Source organism: Siphateles boraxobius, unplaced genomic scaffold (genome assembly GCF_051911475.1).
Source record: "Siphateles boraxobius isolate OS27281-9 unplaced genomic scaffold, OSU_SipBor_1 130, whole genome shotgun sequence".
In the NCBI taxonomy this organism is placed as follows: domain Eukaryota; kingdom Metazoa; phylum Chordata; class Actinopteri; order Cypriniformes; family Leuciscidae; genus Siphateles; species Siphateles boraxobius.
In genome coordinates this window covers 6,219,980-6,240,108 of record NW_027508734.1, presented here as the reverse complement: position 1 = coordinate 6,240,108, position 20,129 = coordinate 6,219,980, and the positions used below count along the sequence as shown (strand labels likewise).

The 20,129-nt window shown below is 37.0% G+C and overlaps 2 protein-coding genes across 4 annotated transcripts in view; both read left to right on the top strand.

Moving 5' to 3' along the window:
• fxr2 (FMR1 autosomal homolog 2) overlaps nt 1–5,706 on the top strand; it is a 36,613-nt gene extending 30,907 nt beyond the window's left edge. For both annotated transcript variants that reach the window (XM_077227557.1, XM_077227556.1), the window contains exons 16-17: nt 3,299–3,393; nt 4,084–5,706. In XM_077227557.1, the coding sequence (XP_077083672.1) occupies nt 3,299–3,393; nt 4,084–4,194 (206 nt within the window). In that variant the 3' untranslated portion in view covers nt 4,195–5,706. The remainder of the gene's footprint in view (nt 1–3,298; nt 3,394–4,083) is intronic.
• Nucleotides 5,707–8,848: 3,142 nt separating this feature from the next.
• Nucleotides 8,849–18,387, top strand: LOC143736857 (cornifelin homolog A-like). Of its 2 annotated transcripts, none has more exons than XM_077227620.1 (4): nt 8,849–9,020; nt 15,740–15,869; nt 16,029–16,189; nt 17,915–18,387. In XM_077227620.1, exons 1-4 carry the CDS (start codon nt 8,886–8,888, stop codon nt 18,155–18,157), a joined length of 669 nt encoding a protein of 222 aa, XP_077083735.1. In that variant the 5' UTR covers nt 8,849–8,885; the 3' UTR covers nt 18,158–18,387. The 2 variants fall into 2 exon arrangements, with proteins under 2 accessions (XP_077083735.1, XP_077083736.1); XM_077227621.1 differs by lacking the exon at nt 8,849–9,020 and adding an exon at nt 14,964–15,061.
• The last annotated feature ends 1,742 nt before the right edge of the window (nt 18,388–20,129 follow it).

Here is a 20,129-nt window from a genome sequence, read left to right as displayed (position 1 = left end):
TTTCGTTCGTTGATAAGAAACTAAAACTGAGAGTAGGTGGTGGTACAGGTCTAAGTGAGTAAGTTATTGAGTCATTCATTCAAAAAAACAGCTGACTCATTAAGGAACGAAATAAAAGGCTCTTTATGAATAAGCCATTGAATCATTGGTTTACCTGATTCACTCAACTTGCATATGTGTTTAATTGCAGTGCCTAGCATAAGTAATCACACCCATGCTAAAGTTGACTAAAAAGAGGAATAAAAAAATCATCTTTTGGAAATTGATCTGAATGCCTTAATTTAAAAAATGAGGAAAAATCCAACCTTTATCCAACAATTTTCTTTGTGAATGAGTAATGTATTGTAAATAAATAAATGTTCTTCCTTAAAAGTGCCTTGTGTAATATCCGCAAAAAAAATCAATTCATACTCCACATTCCATACCAGATGGGGGCAGTCTACCTCCAGAAAGTGAGTTGGTCTACTCTAGAGTAACAAACGAGAAACGGCATAGTCTCTATGCTCCGCCCCTACCTTCACAACGACCCTAGAGCCGAAGCCGAGCCAACTCCTAATAGAGGACGTTTTGACTCCAGAGGAACGTTGGTTGATGTCAAGTGATTCTTAAATGACATCTTCAAGCTACTCCCCTTCACCAGTGAATGTTCATATTCGTTTTGTTCATATTACATTTTTATTGTTAGTTTGAATTACATTAATTTGACAGACAGCATTCGCTGCTGTTGACCAAGCTAGCGCCTTTCAGAGCTGCCAACTCTCACGAATTCACCGTCACTGATTCGGTCAATGTTATTACGCAATTATTACGATATTTTGGCGCTTGTAAATGTTAACGTTACACGACAGATCCCTAGCGCACGTGAACCGATCATCTCTACTAGCTAATAGTAAAAACACACAAACACTGTTGAAAGATACAGTATGCTACAACTTACCAAAATGTATTCTCCATACATAATACCGACCAATCATTTTTTTTATCAGCGTGCAGAGGTCAGTAACATAGCTGGAGAACAAATATGTCAGATTTACCTCAGGAAAGCAATTTAGTAAACATAATATAGCTCACGTAGTTGTCATTACACCTTTCAATGTAGCCATCGCTAACTTTAGAACTTATATCGAACAGCCTTCGATACATTTCTATGTTATAACTTCCCGAAAAAACTAAACAAACATATAAAACAAACTTCTAGCGAAATACTAACAGCATCTTACTGACCAATCCAAAAGAAATGCTGCAAGTTCGGAGTCAAACCTCATTTCTTTCATTTCCATTAGTTGTCTCCAACGATGGAAAGCAGTGCCACTGTTAACTCTGGTTCTGCTCCTTTTTTTTAATCCGATTTTATTTGTGATTCCGAGCGCGTTTTTTTCCCCTGCAGCGGGTGGTTGTGGTTAGGATCTCTTGCCAAGGGCTTCAGCCATTCTTCCGCTCTCTTCCCTGAACCGAACTGTAGTAGTGGGGTGTACTTTCCACACGATTGACATCAGGTTCAAGTACGGCCACAAGCCGTGCGACTTATTCATGTATTGCAGTTTGGCTGGTGTTGCCCGCATACCGCCTCCAATGTAGGGCTGGGCGATATAGCAAAAAAAAATGATCACGATAATTTTTTTATATTAGTCGATATCGATAATTATCACGATAAATGTCAAATCTTTATTTCTTTCAAATTTAAAGGCAGACTTTTGCTCCTAAGTGAAAGTTGTAGAAACCAGAGCGTTAATTGTGGTTTTAAACTACTCTTTATTGTCAGAACATATGACAAACACTTGCCAAACAGGTGAACATTTCAAAAATATGAGTTAGAACATTCAAACATTTGTCATTTTTCCTTAAAATTAATATCTGAATAGAAAAATATATTTCTTAGTTTCTGCATGTGCTAATGGGGGATATTATTTAGTGTAAAGTGACTTTGATGGCACGTAGCCTATCTTCAGCACAGTTTGCAGTGCAGGCTGCAATATTAATATTACGTTTTGTCTAAAAACGCATATTTGACAGTGAGTTGACAGTAAATCTGCATCGTAACTCAAGCTAATACTACTATGTTAAATTTATGTTAATTTAAAAAAAACAATTCTGACTGTTTGAGTTTTATTAAAATTAACCATTGGTCATCCAGTATCATGCATTTAGATTATAACCACAGATAAAACCAGGCATAGCCTATAGCACCTCACTATCATGGCAAAATGTAACTTTATGGTTTCTATGGTAGTTATGAAAAACAGGAGCCGAAATACATTATTAAATACTGTAATTATATTCCATTAGTCCTTTTATACATTGTCTAAATTAATAATATAATACAATTCTATGTATATCCCACATTTCATGGTGCAGTTGATATTACTAGGCTAACGTTACAGTAAATCCATGGTAAATGGATTCAGTTTCAATTCAGATTCTGACTGTATCGTTGCACACAGTGTTTCTCCTGTTCGTCAGCGCTGTTTCATCTGCCTTTAAACTGATTTAAATCACTGAGACATTTGTGTTCTTCGCTGATTTCAAGCGCTTCTCACTGGATCTTGTGAGCGAAACGATCAGAGTAAACGCGTCTGTTCTAGTGAGCTCGCGCTGCGCTGCCGTTTGGACTTTGAGCCGAGCGGAAATGGTCCGTGTGGCGCGCGGTTCAAATGAGTTTCGTTCCGCTTTTGGCGCATAAACATTATCGAACATTTATCGAACTCTTGATATCGTTTTATCGAGAAAAATTATATCGCGATAATTATCGTTATCGTTTTATCGCCCAGCCCTACTCCCATGGCCGAAACTGGAATTATTATATCTGTCGGGCCGGGGCTAGTAATTTAGCATGCTAATTCAGGTTGATATCTCTGCAACACTATAACTTTTCATTTTTTTAATGACATCATCGCCCTTATTTCTTCTCATTCTTTTGATCCGTGTAACTCAATTTTTTAAATATTTTTAACTCAATTCTGACACATGGCACCTTTAACATAGGGGTGTCCTGACTTATGCAACCTGTATTTTAAATTCATATAGAGGCAGGCAGATTTTTATTTTTAAAGGCCAGTTTACATTTTAATCAAATTTATCCCTTATTTGATCTTATTTGGCCAGAATCTCTGCCTGGGTCTCACCACATCAATGTTAATCTTTAGATTGTAGATTGTGTATTTTTCTGATTTGGTTGATGTTGGATGTTAATTTCAGTCATGGTCAACATGTAAGATCTGTTTTCATGCTGTAGGTTATCAGCTTGCTCCACTTGTTTGATCTTGTTTCCCCCCATCTACTGCTCTCTGTGTTGATCTAGTTTCTGTTGCTGACTTCATCTCTCGTGCCGATTCCCAGAGCAGACAGAATCTCCCAGGGAAGGAGGCTGCGACCCAACTCGTGTCCCATCCGAAGGTCTGCCAAAACTACAAGACTAAACACACCCCTCAACATGTTGTTGTTAATATTATTATTTCAAGAAAAAAGATCCAGTTATGCTGTGCTTGCTTGTAAGGTTGCTCAATTTAGCTCTGATGATAATAATTATGATTATTATCAGAATTACTAACTAAAACTAAAATTATTTAAAAAAAAATACTATATTAAATTTGTTATATATATATATATAATATACACGCACACACATATACGTATATACATTTGTGTGTATACATTTTTGTATACACACGTTTTTGTAAAATGTGATTATTCACAAATAATTGATTTGACAGCACTAATAAAACTGAAATAAAAAAAGGAAATAAAAATACATTTGACCTACATAGCAGTATTTTAAAAAACGAATAAAATTTAAAAAGCACATAATGAAATGACTAAAAATGGAAAAAATAAGCTAATTGTAAATATTAATAGAACTATAATAAAACTAAATAACTAAAAATTACTGTTGTAATATTTTACTGTACAATAAAAGAGTATTTAAGAAAAATAAAAAATAATGGTTTTGTTTTAAGTACCACTTCGGGATTAGGATTGTGTATAGCAGCTGTACCACCATCATAAAACGTTATGTAAATGTACGAAAAAAAGGACAGTTATGCACAGAAAAAAGTCTTCAACTGCATCTCATTGTCTCTCCATCAGGAAAACGGGACTAGCGTGAGTAAGGAAGAGCTGACTCCCTCCAAGCGCTCCCCGAGTAACGGCGTGGCATCGCCCGGGGGGGCCGTGGCCCTGGTGAACGGCGTCTCGTAAAACTCATCTCGCCCACGTCTAAAGCAAGACACCATGGCAAACTCTGTTCCTGCTTGCATTCACGTAAACCTTTAAACTGACGAATGAAAATCGACTAAAATCCTTGAATTCATACAAGTCTACGAGAAGAAAATGATACAAAAAAAAAATGACGAACGCATCTACTTAAAACCACACATAACGGTGTATGTTTATCCTATCTATCAGTACTTAGTGCATATTTAAGACAAGCTTGCCAAAAATGAGCTGATGGATATGACGATTAAATTTCTGACATAACACAGAAAACAGGACGTGACTATTTGGGTTTTATTTTCAATATTTTTTTTCTTCTTCTTTTTTTCTTTTTTTTTGTTGTTTTTTTTTTTTTTTTGCTGTTGTCGTTGCTGTCATTATTTGTTTTTGTTTTGTTTGTACTCACTGGTGTGGGACTGTGAAAACACTCCCGAACAGACGCATCTCTGAAACCGTGTTAGCTAAACGAGGGCGGAGCTAGCGGAGAGGTGATGGGTTGAAGGCGGAGCCTCTCGCGAGTGATTGACAGCTGAGTCTGTGGTACTCTGAGTTTAAGGGCAAGACGGAGAGACATTGTGCCTTGAATTAAAAAAAAAAAAAACTTGAGTATTTTCTGTTTTTCCTTAATATTTGCATTGTCCATGAGATGAAGTAGATGGTTCTTGTTTGTTTGGTGTTTTATTTTGTGTGAGGAAATGATAGGATTATGCAGAATAAAATGGGTTAGAAAGATTAATGCCAAACACGAAATTAGGTTGTTTGTCCAAGGTCAAGGCGTTATTTGAAAGCCGTTTAATGTGTGTTTGTGTGTACGAGTGTGTCCGATTGTACGTTATGAGCATATAAATTGAGTGGAGCGTGACATGATCCAAGAGACAACCCATAAGAATCCTGAATGGATTCGGTCTCTTCAATTGAAATGGATGGAAAGTGGCTCAAGTGTCCAAACACAGAACTAGAGAGAGAGACGTAAATGAACTAGCTGACAGGTTCATGGTGTTGATTAATTTCCAGGTTTTCAACATCTGTTTCCTCAGCGTAGCTTCTGGTGGAAGGAAGGCAGGATGAGTGTGAGCGTGGAAACACACACACATACACACACACACACTCGACAGCTTCTGGTCTGGTGTGGATGGTTGGTCTTGATGGTCTAGAAGGCTCTCTGAGAAGATGAAGCCTGTAACACCGAGACTGATGCTTTAGTTCACACACACGCATCCGAGAGCATTGTAATGTAATGCACTCCAGTTTGTTCGAGTGAAGTTCGGGCCTCTTCTGTCTCTGCTGGGGTGGCAGAGAAGCCGATCAAGCGTTAGTCATGGGTAAAGGGGAAGGGGTCGTTCCTTCACTTTATTGCGTGCGGTCATCTCAGTTCCTATTTGCAAAGGTTTTTTTTTTTTTTTTGGTTTTTTTTTTTTTTTTTGGTTGTACTTTCCACATCGTTGAAAAACAAAAAAGAATAAAAAGGAAGTGAAATAAATTATTTCTGGAATGACACCTGTGTGCAGTTTTTCTTGTCTTTTCTGGTTTATTATGGGCTCTTTTCCAAAAAATTAGGTACAAAATACCTGTGAAATGCTTAAAGAAGCAATACATTTTTTATTTATTTTTTCCCTCAGCAAGTGATCACTAAAAAGTAAATGATCTTCAGACTAAATTTAATATTAACTGCTGTTTTGTGAACCGCTCTAAAGAAATACATGTTTTGCCATAAAATCAAATAAAAATCCAAATAAATAAAAGATGTTGAAGATCAAAATGTTGATATGCATAGATGTGTTGGTAACACTTTACAATAATGTTCATTAGTTAACTACATTAATTTACATGAATTGAGAACTATAAAACCCATTTAAATTACTAAATATTAAATGGAAACATATTCATCGGAATATAAAATAGTACAATCATTTCATTGAAATAAAACAATATTAATCATTTTTGACCGACAAGTGAACAGTACCAGAGGGCTAATAACAAAAAATCCCATAAAAGTATTATTTTTGGCAAATGTAAAGGCCTTTTCACACGAGAACTGAAATGAATAAATTGACGTCTGTACAGTAGAGGACGCTGCTCAAACAAACCTGTCAGCTGTCAGCCTAACATTGAATTATAGAATTCTATAATGCGTTATGTGTATGTTAAACCAAAGAGATGTTTTTAGTCTAGATCTGAACTGACAGACTCTCTGCTTCCTGGACGATGTTAGGATGACTGTTCCAAAGTTTTGGTGCTAAATAGGAAAAGGATCTACCGCCAGCAGTTGATTTTGATATTCTAGGTATTATCGACTGGCCAGAACTTTGAGATCGCAATAGAAGTGAAGGACTATAATGCGTTAAGAGCTCGCTCAAGTACTGAGGATCTAAACCATTTAGTGCTTTGTAAGTAATCAGCAATATTCTAAAATGTATACAATGTTTAATAGGGAGCCAATGCATTGTTGACAGAACCGGGCTAATATGGTCATACTTCCTGGTTCTGGTAAGACCTCTAGCGGCTGCGTTTTGAACTAGCTGTAGTTTATGTATTAAACGTGCAGGGCAACCACCCAGTAGAGCATTACAATAATCTAGCCTTTATGCCATGAACGCATGAACTAATTGTTCTGAGTTTTTAATTGAGAGCATATGACGTAATTTAGATATATTTTTAAGATGGAAAAATGCGGTTTTACAGATACTAGACACGTGACTTAAAAATGAAAGATTGCTATCAAAGAGCACACCCAGCAGCCATCAAGTGTTAGACAGTATTCTAGGTTATTACATGAGGAAGTTTTTTGTCCAATAATTATAATCTCTGTTTTTTCAGAATGTAGGTAAGTAGTAGGAAATGACTAGTCATCCAGTTTTTTCATATCAGCTATGCATTCCTTTAATTTTCTGAATTAGTAGGTTGCGTCAGGACGTGAAGAAATATAGAGCGGAGTATCATCAGCATAACAGTGAAAACTAATGCCATGTTTCCTAATGATTTCTCCAAGGGTAGCATGTACAGAGTGAACAGCAACGGCCCTAGTTCAGAGCCTTGTGGTACACCATACTGAACTTTTGATCAATAAGACATCTCTTCATTTACTGCTACAAACTGATAGCGGTCAGATAAATATGATTTAAACCATGCTAATGCAATTCCATTAATGCCAACATCATTTACGAGTCTATTTAAAAGAATGTTGTGGTCGATAGTGTCAAATGCAGCACTAAGATCAAGTAACAATAATAGAGAGATACAATCACGATTGGATGATAAGAGCTGTCTCAGTACTATGATACGTTCTTAGTAAATCCTGATTGAAAATCCTTGCAGATACCATTTCCTTCTAAAAAGGAACATAGTTGTGAGGATATGTTCCTTTTTATACTGCCTTTTCTAGTATGACAGAAAAGGTAGATTTGAGATCCGCCTGTAATTGGCTAATTCTGTAGGATCAAGTTGCGTTGTTTTAACAAGCGGTTTAATATAATATAATGTATATATAAATACACACATGCATGAATATATATTTAAGAAATATTTGCATGTATATACTTTATATATAATCTATATATAAATTATATATAGGCTATACATTTTCTTAAATGTATACATGCATGCGTTTGTTTATTTATATACAAAATAATTATTCACAGTACACACCCATATATTATGTAAAAAAAACTTTTGGATGCGATTGTGATTAATCTTTACGCAGTTTTAATATATATATATATATATATATAGGCTATATATATATATATATATATATAACGATGGGGTTGATGAGTGGTTTAGCTTGGCAAATGACAGTTGTTTGTCTTTTCGCCAAATGATGTCATTTTTTGGGTGGCAGTTTTCTTCTTTAAAAAAAAACAACCATTTATTAGGAGGGAAATCATTCATTTACAAGGTTATGAGCAAAATGATTGCTTTTGGTCATGTTTAAAACTACATAGTTTTATGCTAGATTCATATTATGTTAGGTGCATACCTACCGCAGACAAAACATTAAAATCAGGCCGTTAAAATAAAACGGATGGTGAAGTGATTTTGGAAAGAGCTGCTAAATTTGCTCCTTTATTACCATCACAGGGAAAACGTGTAAGTTAGCTTTGCTAAACACTGCTCAATAAAAAACAGGCAAAGCAGCTTTTGCGTATTGACCAAGACAAACCATGAAGTCCAAGTGAGAGCGCCTTGTATATTCAAACACAAACTAAGCTTTCAAATCATGTTTACTTTTTAGATAGCTTGACTTCATTAAGAGGAATTATAATAGGGATTGTGTTTGCGTGTATAAATGCTAAAACTCATAATAGAGGCTCAGAAACTGATCCCGGCTTCAGGCGTCACATGCGATTGAGACAATGCGTTTTGTTACCGGAGCCGACTCAATCTGTAGGCTATGTTTACTGATTCTTCATCATCATCATCATCATGTTGCAGTGTTTACACTTTGCGTTGCGCAGTTGTTTAGCAAACCTTTATTCTGCAAACCGGTTCTGTTCCAGGATGTGTTGGGGGTTAGGCTACTTTGCAAATAATACCTTTTACAAAGAACTTTTCATATGATCATATATCAACTTTTCTAAATGTCCTTGTTAATTGGTTTGTATCCAGGATGAATAACAATGTCTAATGATTGTCAGTGTCTTTAATTCCCCCTGTTTTTCTACTATTGCGCTGCACGGATGATGCTGAAGGAAGGGTTGGGTGTGTGTGACGTGGTCACGATGTTTTTTTGGTTTCCTCCCCCCAAACCCCGTGGACAGCAGAGCGTCAACACACAAGTCACACACACACACCCTCTGAAAACCAGGCTTCGGGCAAGTACACTTTTCTACACTTCTGCAAATAATATGTACATCACTTGTTTGTGCTATTCCATTTCTGAACTGTTCCTGTATCTGATTAGCCTACATTTTTTTAGAATTTTTTTTTTTTTATGTTTTAGGACTTTTTTGCTTTAAAATGAGATTTTACACATCAACAAAGTTGTCTAGAAATTTAATGTTTCTTTTTTAATGTTAGTTTATGGGTGTTCAGGCACTGCGGCTTTAATTGCGAATGACAGTAGCACTTCTTAATACTTTAAAAATCTCATCTATTTCTATAGCACTTGTTTTTTCAGTGACTAATGCTTTAAGGCTGAATGTTTTACATCCTGGAGAACCGGGAGGGTATTTACAAGTAAAATGAGGAGGGAGATGTATGAAAAACAGTTTACCTGACCTCTCTTTCGTCCTTTCATTTCATGTTGTTCTGTGGTCATTGGCAGCTCTGCTCTATGATTTTCCATAATTTTTTCCTTCCTCGTCATTCTGCTCTGATACTCTTTACCAAAATAAAAGGTGTGGGGATTTGCATTGTGTTTTTCTGAGCCGGGGCGAGGGAGTGAAAGTCCCTACGGGTGGAGAAGGGATTTTTCTCTTTCCGTCCGGCTTGAGTTTCACTGATCTCTGATTGTAGTGGATATAATAGATCTTGGCAAACTGAAGACTGAAGCTCTTCGTCGTATTCATTTAATGTGATGAAATGTATGTCCTCTCTGTTCACAAACCTGTATAGACTTGCTACAAATGACTCACAAGCCTAAAAATTTGCTCAATAAAGAATTAATTTTAGATTGTGTGTGTTATGCTAAAATGGGACCGGTTTTGGTAGATGCACAGATAACAGTTTTTACTCTCGGCCTTTGAGTTTTTTTGTGATGCTATAACCTTTAAAACAATATCCAGTGTGATTTTCATGTTATTATGCTCTTTCAACACAGTTTAGCTCTGCTATTCATGCGTTTTGTTTTGTCTTATTTACATTTATTCATTTTAGCTGACGCTTTAATCCAAAGCGACTTACAATTGCTATGTTTCATAGGTCGCACGCCTCTGGAGCAACTAGGGGTTAAGTGTCTTGATCAGGGACACATTGGTGTCTTTGTTGGATTAACATTAAAAGCACAGACAGCAGGTGAAATATTAGGCTGCTGTCTCTTTAAGAGCTGATGCACGGATATAATACAGCTCTTGCTCTTGGTATTGATCAAGACAAACTATGAAGTCCATGTGGGAGCGCCTCATACATTCAAACACAAACTAAGCTTTCAAATCATGTTTACTTTTTGAATAGCTTGACTTCATTAAGAGGAAGACTACATGGTTTACTTTACCAGATGAAACAGAACAACTTTTAATTATAATTATAGCTGCTGTCTCTTTAAGACCTGATGCACGGATTCAATACACTGATACTGATACACGTCATATTGTCTTTCTGTGGTGTTTAGTTAACTTGAGCCAAAACCGACTGTTGACTACTCTGAGACAGGCATTTTTTGACAGAATTTTTACATTGAATTGTTAGCATTCATAAAAATGTTACTGACCAACTGGCAATTGACGAGTTTAGGCCCTCTGCAAACTGTCTAAACTGTTCCATGTATTATGCATTTCAGCAAACGTAACTGGTTATTCATTTAAGTCATTTAACTTTATTTAAGTTAAGTCATTCACCTTTTATTTTGAGGCCGCACACTACTCCCCATCAAATAAATGCTGAATTCAGAACTGCATACTCTTACAATTTCTGCCATAGTAAGTAAGAATAGAGTAGTATTTGTTCCTAATTCAGCAAAACGGGGCTCGGGAAGATGTTGTAGATTTGGGGTGCTACGAGATATTCGTTTATACGAGAACACCCGCACTGTAAAAAATGTAACGTAAAATCAACAGTAACTTACTGGCAACAAATATCCAGCAAGCTTCAGTATTTTATTCCACGGTAAAATTACTGTAAATCTGACTACAGCAATTCACAGCATACTGTATAATAACTTACAGTATTTTTATACTGTAAAATTAATTACAGTCCTTGTTTTTGCGCTGTATTTTAAAATACTGTAAAGTTACTATGCAGTATAATTGATTACGGTAGTTTTTATATTCACATATATACACAACATATTATAACTAACTACAATCTGTAACACGCTTAAAAAAAGAATGAAATATAAAGGCTTGTATGCAAAAAATATTACACAGTTATATTACTGATTATTAGATGTCACATCAATTATGACAACACTCAGAAGTCAGTTTAAAAACTTTTATTATAATTGAATTCATTAAACTGAAAAACACTCCAGACTTGGAAGGGCCAATGCAGATCCCAGATTTTTGCTGCCTATAGAGAACAAAACACAAAAATTTTGTTGCACTACAGCTGGACAAACATCAATGTGATAAACAGCTTTCATTTAATTTACAGTATATGGAACCACAATACATTCAACCAGGAGATGTGCCAAAACTTAATACCTTTAACGTTAAATGAGAATTAAACTATGTGAGGGTGCCTATCCCTATTTAAACTAAATTCTAAGATCCTAATCTCCTCGATCCATGTTAAAATCTGAAACCGCTCTAATTTTATGAATTTTAATGCGTTCTTCGATATCTGATAATCTCGGGGATTATAAAACGGGGATTGTAGCCTAATGGCCATTTTCGTGAATATCAAACGAATATCAAATATACAACTAAATTAACCGCAGTCTGTTGGCAGTGGCTGTATCCAGACATCAATAAACTAATATAGTGCACTTGATGGAGTGAAGGAAAACGAGTGAGCAAAATCGAACCCTGTGAACGTCTTGTCTGAAGAACTGAAGGACGAGATGAGGGAATTCATTCGGCGCGACTTTCACTGCCTGTATTCACTTTAACTGTGCATCGGTTGTACTCACGTTATAGATGTATAATATGACTTAAAACACTGTGGTTGTCCCTTCAAGTCGTGCATAACATGGTTTGATTTCGAACATAGCCTTGAAGGGGTAATGTAATGCCTGGTTCAGATTACACGATTTTAGCCCGATTTTGGCACGATCCGTTTGACGTAGGGTCTCGTGGGGATTCGTAAACGACAACGGGCGTCGGGACGCAAGATTTGATCGTATCATCTCGTATAGTGTGTCATAGTGGGCGACAAACTACGTCGCGTCTGCGATGCTTCACGACATCACGACAAAAAGACTAGCATGTTTAATTTTTTAAACGGTCGTCCACGACGGGTTCCGTCACATGTATGAGGTTGACCAATAGGAGCACAGAAGCTTTTCCGTACACAACTTTCAAAAAATGGCGAAACGAAAGAGAGACGATGGTGCTACTAGGTGGAGTTATGACATGGAGGAAAGGTTCGTAAGAAAACAATATTTTACCTCAAGTTCTCTTTGGAGGATTGACAGCCAATACTGTCCTCTTCGAGCAATCCAGGAACGTGTCCATTGTCGGGTTTTCTTTCTTTTTTTAAGTTTTCTGAACACATGACAGCCAATACAACACTCACCGCCACATCCATTGTTTGTTTACGTTCGTTTCCGGAAGTCACTCGCTATAGTTTCGCCTTCTCAATGACATTGCGCATCGTTAAAGACGGCACGCGATGACTGGTCAGGAAGCGTGTAGTCTGACATGTTTGTTGTCCACAACACGACAAGATTTTAGGAGTCAAAATCGCGTAATCTGACACAGTGACTATCGTAAAAGACACACAAAAAAATCGTGTAATATGAACCAGGCATTATGAGGACTCGATCGCGACAGGCCACGCGCACACGGTGTAGTTCATTTACACACAAATGTTCAGAAACAAGAACATTTTGATTTTTTTGTTCTAAACTTGAAATTATTAACTAACATTAACAGTAAACCTTGTGATAAATAGTATTTGGCTAACTGGACCTGAATGTTTGCGTTACAAAGCTATCAAACTCACCACCGATTTAATGGTAAAACGAATATCTTCACATTCGGGGTGAAACATTTAGAAATACACATCTTTAAGATATTGCATAAAAATAAAAATGTACATCTCACCTGGCTGGTTCTTGCTGGTAGTGCCCGTCCTCAAAGGCTCAGGATGAAATGGAAAATTCGAGTGATGGCTGACGGTTAAGATTATTGGTTGCCAGGTGTATATGCCTTGCGATTCCGCTCTTTCTGCAATTAAGTGCGTTTATAGAAAGCAAAATAATAATAATAATAATAATAAAACATCTTTGGAATTGATTTTATCTATTTTACATAGCCTATGTTAATGATCATTGGATGGGACTACATCACCCAGTCCCACCCACAAAATTGTAGGCTATACCATATGAGATTAGTTGCGTTTGTGACAAAATCTGGCAACCATAAAGACACAATTAAAAAACACCCACATAAAATATTTAACTTTTTTTTAACTATATGCTAAATGCCTTAATACATGGGTTACCTTATGAAACAATGTATTATAAAATTCCTAAACTGAAATTACCTCAATAAACCAAAAAAACGTCCTCTGTTGGACTTGTCTGTTGGAATATTACTGTCATCAATTTAACAGTAATATAAGGATTACTGTAATTATTTTCCCACTCTGTTGTTTTTTTCAAAGAATAGCATAAATTGACAGCAACTTTCCTGTAAATCGTTTGTACAGTAAGACAAAGCTGGAAATACAGCAACAATACTGTAAAAGCTATCAAATTGACAGAAACTTACTGTAAACTGTTTCTACGGTAAACTTTCACTGATAATACAGCAATAATACTGTGAAAACAACAGAAATCATTTACAAGTGCGTATGAGCATAGGCCTATATCGGGACTTTTGACTGCAAATCACATTTTTGAGATATATTGATAATGCTTGCAATCGTAATGCAATGGACCAGTCTACGGGACATAAATTAATGTTTATATTAAAAGGTTATTGCGCTGTTTAATCAGTCATATACAATAAATAGTCTGCACAGCGACAGGAAATAAAAATGAACACACAATAAACCTGCTTAGCTTTTACACAACACCAAAGGTGGACAACTAGCACACACTGCAACGGTCAGGATATGACATCACATTCTGCGCGTATCCTTCCCTCGGGTCATTTTGCACCGAAACTCTTTTCACCAGAGAGAGGGGTGCAAGACCCCAGGACTTTGTCGCACTTGAACCACAAATACACACAAAAATGTAATGGATTGGAAGAGTTTTGTGGTTGAAATTTAAAAAAGTAACAAATCCTTCCCTCCTGGGTCAATCTGACCCCCTTGGGAATTAATGGAATGCGAGAAATGCTTCAGTACACATTGAACAACCTAAAAAATGCTAAAACTTGACCAAAAAAGGATTTTATAATGTCTACATGTGAATCTGAATGCATACTGAAGAGTAGCTGATTTTAATAGGACCCAGCGAAACAGCTCATTTGCTCCAAATAGTGATATAAGGTCATCTTTTTGGTCAGTGGTCAGACACCCAATGTAAGATATTTTGAGCTGAACTAAAAGGGTTATGCATGAAATTGTGAGTTATTTTGAATTTAAGTTTTATTTAAATTCATTTTATTGAATTTAAGTTATTTATTATTTATTGATCAAATCTAGTAATTTAAAGGTACCCCCCCCCCCCCCACACACACACACACACACACAAATAAAAAAATATATATGCATTAAAAAATAGAAAAAATATTATCAAACTGAAATAAAACAAGCTTCTTGTTTAAAAAAATAAATAAGTATAATTTTAGGGCCAAGGGAATGATTCAACAAATAATGACACTTTTTTTAAATAGCCCACTTCAAGTGTTTATTATACATACATAGATTACTAAATGCAAAAATGAATAAATGTAAATGAGTATTTTTAAAAACAAGTGCGTTGCATTTAAAATCCTGTGAAACCAGGGTTTTTTCAACACGTAACGTTACTTCCCGCGCCTTTGCTCGTGCGAGAGACACACGTTATTGTGCGCATGGGTGAAAGGAAGCACACAGTTTCCGAAGTGCAGAGGGGATATCATTTTAAAGTTTTCTGTTTCAGGTATGGAAACCTACTGTATGTTCATCGAGTAATACTGGTTAATGGCGCTTCTTAGTCAAACTCAATCTGTACAGCGAACAGGTCTAATTTAAACTAATTTACCAGAAGGACCTCTGGTAATACGAACGTTTTACCATGCAGAGAGATACGCATATGTATGTGTGTGAGGAAAAATCATACATCGAGTTAAAATATATTTATATATAAATGGCAAAGAGCACAAGAACAGTTCCTAGTATGTGTTTTTTATTTGAGCTCAATCCTTTGATGCATTACAAGGAAGACTGTCGTCGTTTAATCACTTTACTGTGACTGTTAGAGAGGGACTACTTTTTATGGCGGAACGATGGGATTTACTTATTCTACTTTAAAAAGAGAACATTATAATATTTTCGGTTTAAATGTTTGTGTTATGTGGTAACCGTTTTATAAAATCTATAAGGGTATGAGAGACCCTGCTGAATTGTATATTTACAAGATACACAATTATTATTAGGATAGGCTACTATTAATTATTATTATAGTAGTATTACAATTAAAAATATAAATCTTCATGTGCTTAAACGCATTCCTCTATAAATAAATGCAAATTTATTAATTTTTATTTATTAGAAGCGTTTGTTGATGACATGTTGTTGATTCTCACTTGTCTGTGTATTTTTCCATGTGTTTTCCCAGCTCACTGGAGTGATAATCATGGCACAATCCACTGTAAGTGTCCAGCAAGCCGTGGTTCTGGCCCCTGATAACTTCAAGCAAAACATGTGGAGCACAGGAGTGTGTGACTGCTGCGACGACATGGGCATCTGTAAGTGTTTGGTGGAGAGAGAAAGAGGACATAGTGTTGTCTGGACCGGATCTGGCCCGACACTATGTTGCCCTCTGGGGTTTGAGGATGTGAGATTTCGGATGAACCGAAAACGTACCCAATTCTATGTATAATTTGACATCTGTGTTCCTGTGGCAGGTTGTTGTGGTCTCTGGTGCTCATACTGCCTCATGTGTAAGACCAGTGAGGATTTTGGAGAGTGTCTCTGTCTCCCCATGCTGGAGATTTGCTTCGGAGGCATTTTGCATCCTATCACATTCGCCATGAGGAGTAGTATGAGAGAGAGATACCAAATAAGGGTAATTACTATGTTGTAATACAATTATTACTGTTTAATATAAATTAATTTTCAGCATTACTCCCATCCGATCACATGATCCTTCAGAAATCATTCTAACATGATGAAACATGTCTGATTATTGTCAATGTTGATAACAGTTGGAAACCGTGATGCATTTTTTCACGATTCTGTGATGAATAAAACTAGTGTTATTAATGTATAAAATTACCAAAATTAAGTGAGTTTATGTTTACGAATCAGAAAAACGTTGTAGTGCTTATATAACAACTTGTTAGAAACTTGCTTTTTTTAAAAACACTGTGGCTTTAAAATCTACATTTGTGGTTTGACTGAATATAACTTTCAGAAGTCATTGAAAACACATTCGACTGGATTTTTTTCATAGTGTAAATGCTCATGTGATCGAATGTTTTCAAACAGCCACAAAAGACCGCTTTCTCTCCGTCTACTGAACTAATGAGTAACATTATAGGAAGAGCTCTAGACAGATGGATTTAAACTTTGTCAACTGGAGACCCAAGTTTGGTTTGAAGATGAAAAACGTACCAAACACAATATTCTCTCATCATTCCTGATTTCTCACACACACTCACAGCATTCGGCTGATCTTGCGGCTGTCAGAGCAGAAACTAAAGCTGATGCTCTCTGTGTGTTTTCTCTGGTCGTGTTCATTTGTAAATTGTGCAATTGCCATTAGATCAAAAGATCTGAGAAAAAAGAAAAAAAATTCCTTCCATAGACCCTCCCCTCGAAGAAATCAGGACAGAAGTGGTTGAATGTGGACAGAAGTAATGGATTAAAGCAGAACTAAGTAACTTTTTTACCTTAACCGAACAGCTTTGGAGTCATTGTAATGTTTATATTACTGATTTCGTGTTGAATGGTGGTCGTCTCGGACCCCCCTGGTGCCTGTGAGCCGCAAAACCACCCTTGCAACTTTGGGCCGGCGGGGCCGCCAAATACGGGCCCAGGATACGGCTAGCTATAAGAACAACTATCGTCCCATGGCAAAGCTGGCATATAAGAAGCAGAAAGCTAGAAAAGCATTGTCAGAGGAACAGAGAAAGAGGAAATGGCAGACTGACCGAGCGAGGAGTCAGACACGAGTAAACATCGGACCTGCGTTTTCAGAATGGAGAAAACGGACGAGAGTCCCAATCGCTCAGTCTTTCACTGTTAAAGTTGATTCCTGCGATTATCATGAGAACAGTTGTCAATATCTCACATAATTATCAGGACATAAATAAGCCTACATGTTGTAAATAGAGTAAATGAGCGCAATTTGCAAACCATTATGATAAAAAAAATGTATCTGTCGGCTGGATGTCACTCTTGCCTGTCTTCAAAACTTGAGTGCCCTGCGAAATAATGCGACGTACATGATGTAACTTTATTGGTGTCATCTGGCATTTAGGCTCAGGTAAGCCTAACGCGGTAGGCTACTTTATTATTATGAAGTGCAGAGGCCGTGAGTGCAGATACGCTCTGCGTGAGTGGTGTTTACGACAGTAACGTTAAATACAATTACTCTACAGCGACTCTTGGGATCGCTGTTTGACAAAAACAGAAATCCTGCATAGTGCCGCTTTAAAACACCAGTGAACGGGAATGTGTCTCTCTCGTGTACTTGTGATCCGATCGACCAAAACGCATCTTAATACCAGGTGTAAACAAGGCCTCAGTTTCACGTCACATTAGAATTATTGTCTTTTCTCTCATGAAGGGCTCGATTCAGGACGACTGCTGCGCGGTGACTTGCTGCACCGTGTGTGTCTGGTGTCAGATGGCCAGAGAGCTGAAGACTCGTCGACACAATCTAGTGGTCATCAACCCCACCGTACACACTATCCACCAGCAGCCTCAAGCCTTCAACCAGCAGCCTCAAGCCTTCAACCAGCAGCCACAAGCCTTCAACCAGCCGACTCAAGCTGCCAATATGGGCTACCAGCCTCCTGGATACCAGTGACCTTTAACCTCTAACCTCGGAGTTAACCTTGAAGTTACGTAGTTGTCAGGAAATCTGTTGAGATGTTATTTCTATATTCATACCTATAGCCTACTTGTTTAACAAGGCCAATATTTTTTTCTGAACAAAATTGTTAATGATAATGGTTTTATTTTTTTATTTCCTCTATAGACAAATTGCCAAATGTAGATTTACATATATATATATATATTAAACTGACCAAAACGGTTTATTTCTTGTATGTGAAGTTCTTTTCAGAAATATCATTCTTAATATAACATGCTAAACAGACGTGTGTGTATTAGATCCATTAACAGTTTTAACTTGACAAACTCAATCACTATGGTGTGCATCTTTCTTTTTTTGTTTTTTTCTTCCAGTCTGTGATTGGACTGTTGTAGCTTGTCCAAACAGAGTCAACACAACAGAACTCGTGTTTAATGAGACGCTGAAATGATCACAGGGGACAACTGATATACAGAAACACAATTGATTTGTAGTCAACACAAAGTATGTAACTGCAGCAACCAGCAAATCCCTGTGACCACACACAGTGTTAAAGAATAGTGACACTCCCACTTATTTCTAGGCAAACTATAAACAGAAAGATGATCCTTTTACAAGTGGCTTTTATCTAGCTATTTTATCTAGCTATTATCACTGTATACTCGTACGGTAAGCCTGTTGGCAAAGTAAGAAAGGAGCACTGATTTGAAAAATTCATTTTAAATGAAAGTTTATTAAGTCATACATAGAAGTTTTGGATCAACATGAAGGTGAGTAAATTATAAAATAATTCTCATTTTTGGGTGAACTGTCCCTTTAAGGAAAAAATTCATATTGTCCACTAGGGAACCTGATGGCCCACATAATTTAAATTAAAATATGAAAAAACTACCATCAAAAAAACTCGTTCTACTTAACATTTAAAAATAATAATAATGATATATATGAAACGCACTATTTTTCTGTAGTTATGTTAAATTATTGACCTGACAAGGATTTTGAGGTTGAGGTTTAAATGATCTTCTAATTGTATTCAAATTTAACCTTATGGATTTCACAGCAAATATATTCCACATATTCCTAATCCATAATTAGTATTTTATTATTTTGTGTATTTATTGTCAGCTGATGCAATTTTCTACGTTTTAATTGAAGTAAGAATGTGACAGTTAGTGGATAATAGGTATGAGGTCAACACAAGGCTTATTCTCTTCTCTTCGTACTATATTTTAATGTCCCAATACTCTGGAATCATTCTTTAACCCTTGTGCGTCAGTTTAGGTTAGTTTTTAGGTTAGCCTGTGTTAATGCAAACTGCATACATTTTGAGACAAATGTGTATGTGTAGAATCATTTGTATGTGTAGAAACATCATTTCGTCTGACGGAGTACGCATGGATCCTGACAAGGTTAAGGCTGTGGTATGGCGCTTTTCCACTGCATGGTACGGTTCGGTTCGGTACGGCTCACTTTGGCGCTTTTCCACTGCATGGTACGGTACGGCTCGGCTCGGTACGGCTCACTTGTGGCGCTTTTCCACTGCATGGTACAGTACGGTACGGCTCGCTTCGGCTCGCTTTAAATGGTACCACCTCTGTTGAGGTTCCAAGCGTACCGTACCGAAAAGCGCCAGTAGATTGGCCAATCCCAGATTCCCGCAAGGCCCTGCAGAGGTTCCTGGGATCCTCCAATTTTTACCAACCTTTCATTCGTAATTTCAGCCAATTAGCCGCTCCTCTGACCGCCTTGACCTCCACCAGAATGACGTTCAGATGGTCTAATGCTGCTGAAGCTGAAGACCACCTGAACGTCATTCTGGTGGAAGTCAAGGCGGTCAGAGGAGCGGCTAGTTGGCTGAAGTTACGAATGAAACGTCGGTAAAAATTGGAGAATCCCAGGAACCTCTGCAGGGCCTTGCGAGAATCTGGGATTGGCCAATCTACCACAGCCTTAACCTTGTCAGGAT